This window comes from Apteryx rowi, unplaced genomic scaffold, assembly GCF_003343035.1.
Source record: "Apteryx rowi isolate R43461 unplaced genomic scaffold, aptRow1 scaffold_386, whole genome shotgun sequence".
In the NCBI taxonomy this organism is placed as follows: Eukaryota; Metazoa; Chordata; class Aves; order Apterygiformes; family Apterygidae; genus Apteryx; species Apteryx rowi.
Window position 1 is genome coordinate 457,721 of NW_020450374.1, and position 770 is coordinate 458,490.

The following is a 770-nucleotide window of genomic DNA, read 5'->3' on the forward strand; positions in this document are numbered from 1 at the left end:
GCTGTGATCAGGTCGCTGCCCTCTCCTTATCTTTTTAAATGCAAATCTTCTTTTAGGGGTAGTAGCTATATACCCAGCGCCTCTCCACGTCACCTGCCTTTGGTGTGTCTGGGCCATTACTAATAGAGCCTTGTAAACAATCGTTAATCATGTAAGTGCTGCCGGCCATTGGATTCGGACCGGGAGCGGGAGCGGGAGCGAGGGAGCGCTCCCGCGGCGAGGCAGCGCGGGCCGCGGCCCCTCCGCCTGCCCCCTCCCCGCCCCGGGGAGCCCGTCCCCAGGCACCAGGCGCGCAGCTCCGAGAGCCCCGAGCAGTATGTGGAGAGCTGCCGCCGGGGCCCCGCCATCATGTACGTGAGCTACCTCCTGGACAAGGACGGGCCCATGTACCCCAGCCCCGTGCGCCACTCGGGGGGGCTCAACCTGGCGGCGCAGAACTTCGTGGGCGCCCCGCAGTACGCGGACTACGGCGGATACCATGTGAACCTCGACAGCGCCCAGTCCCCCGGCCCGGCCTGGCCGGCGCCCTACGGCGCGCCGCTCCGCGACGACTGGGGCGCCTACGGCCAAGGGGCGCCGGCGGCCGCCGCCAGCGCCGTGCACGGCCTCAACGGCGGCTCCCCCGCCGCCGCCATGGCCTACAGCTCCGCCGACTACCACCACCACCCGCACGCCCACCACCACGCCGGCCCCGCGCCCCACTGCTCCGCCGGCGTCATGCAGCCCCTCAACGCCGCCGCCGCCGCCCCCGAGCCGCTCTCCCCCGGCGG

At 70.9% G+C, this 770-nt stretch overlaps 1 protein-coding gene across 1 annotated transcript in view; it reads left to right on the forward strand.

Moving 5' to 3' along the window:
- Nucleotides 1-348: 348 nt before the first annotated feature.
- CDX2 (caudal type homeobox 2) overlaps nt 349-770 on the forward strand; it is a 22,271-nt gene continuing 21,849 nt past the window's right edge. Inside the window, exon 1 of the mRNA XM_026074331.1 lies at nt 349-770. Within this exon, the coding sequence (XP_025930116.1) occupies nt 349-770 (422 nt within the window).